Source organism: Aptenodytes forsteri, unplaced genomic scaffold (genome assembly GCF_000699145.1).
Source record: "Aptenodytes forsteri isolate BGI_AS27 unplaced genomic scaffold, ASM69914v1 Scaffold40, whole genome shotgun sequence".
Lineage (NCBI taxonomy): Eukaryota > Metazoa > Chordata > Aves > Sphenisciformes > Spheniscidae > Aptenodytes > Aptenodytes forsteri.
In genome coordinates, this window is record NW_008796077.1 from 577,697 (window position 1) to 577,976 (window position 280).

General features: G+C 66.4%; 1 protein-coding gene across 1 annotated transcript in view; it reads right to left on the reverse strand.

Annotated features, from left to right (window-relative positions):
- Window positions 1–280, reverse strand: part of THEMIS2 (thymocyte selection associated family member 2) — a 7,920-nt gene that overhangs the window by 1,778 nt on the left and 5,862 nt on the right. Inside the window, 1 exon segment of the mRNA XM_019474007.1 lies at window positions 18–79. Coding sequence (XP_019329552.1) covers window positions 18–79 — 62 coding nt within the window.

The window sequence follows — 280 nt, forward strand, 5'->3', positions numbered from 1 at the left end:
TGTGTGTGCCCCCCCGCCTCTGTGACATCCTCGACGTCCACCTCCAGCGTGGAGGAGATCTTCACCATGTCCCGACGCACTGTGGGGACAGAGCTGCCCTGACCCTGCTCTCAGCCTCTCCCCGGCCCCATGTGGGAGAGGACCCCCAACTCACATCCCCCCCCCCAGCCACCCACACCATGTGCATTGGGGGCCCAGCACCAAACTGGTGTAGGCCCCCAACCCTGCAGCACCCCCATCCCAACCCCACAGCATCCTCACCCTGACCCCACAGCCTCGC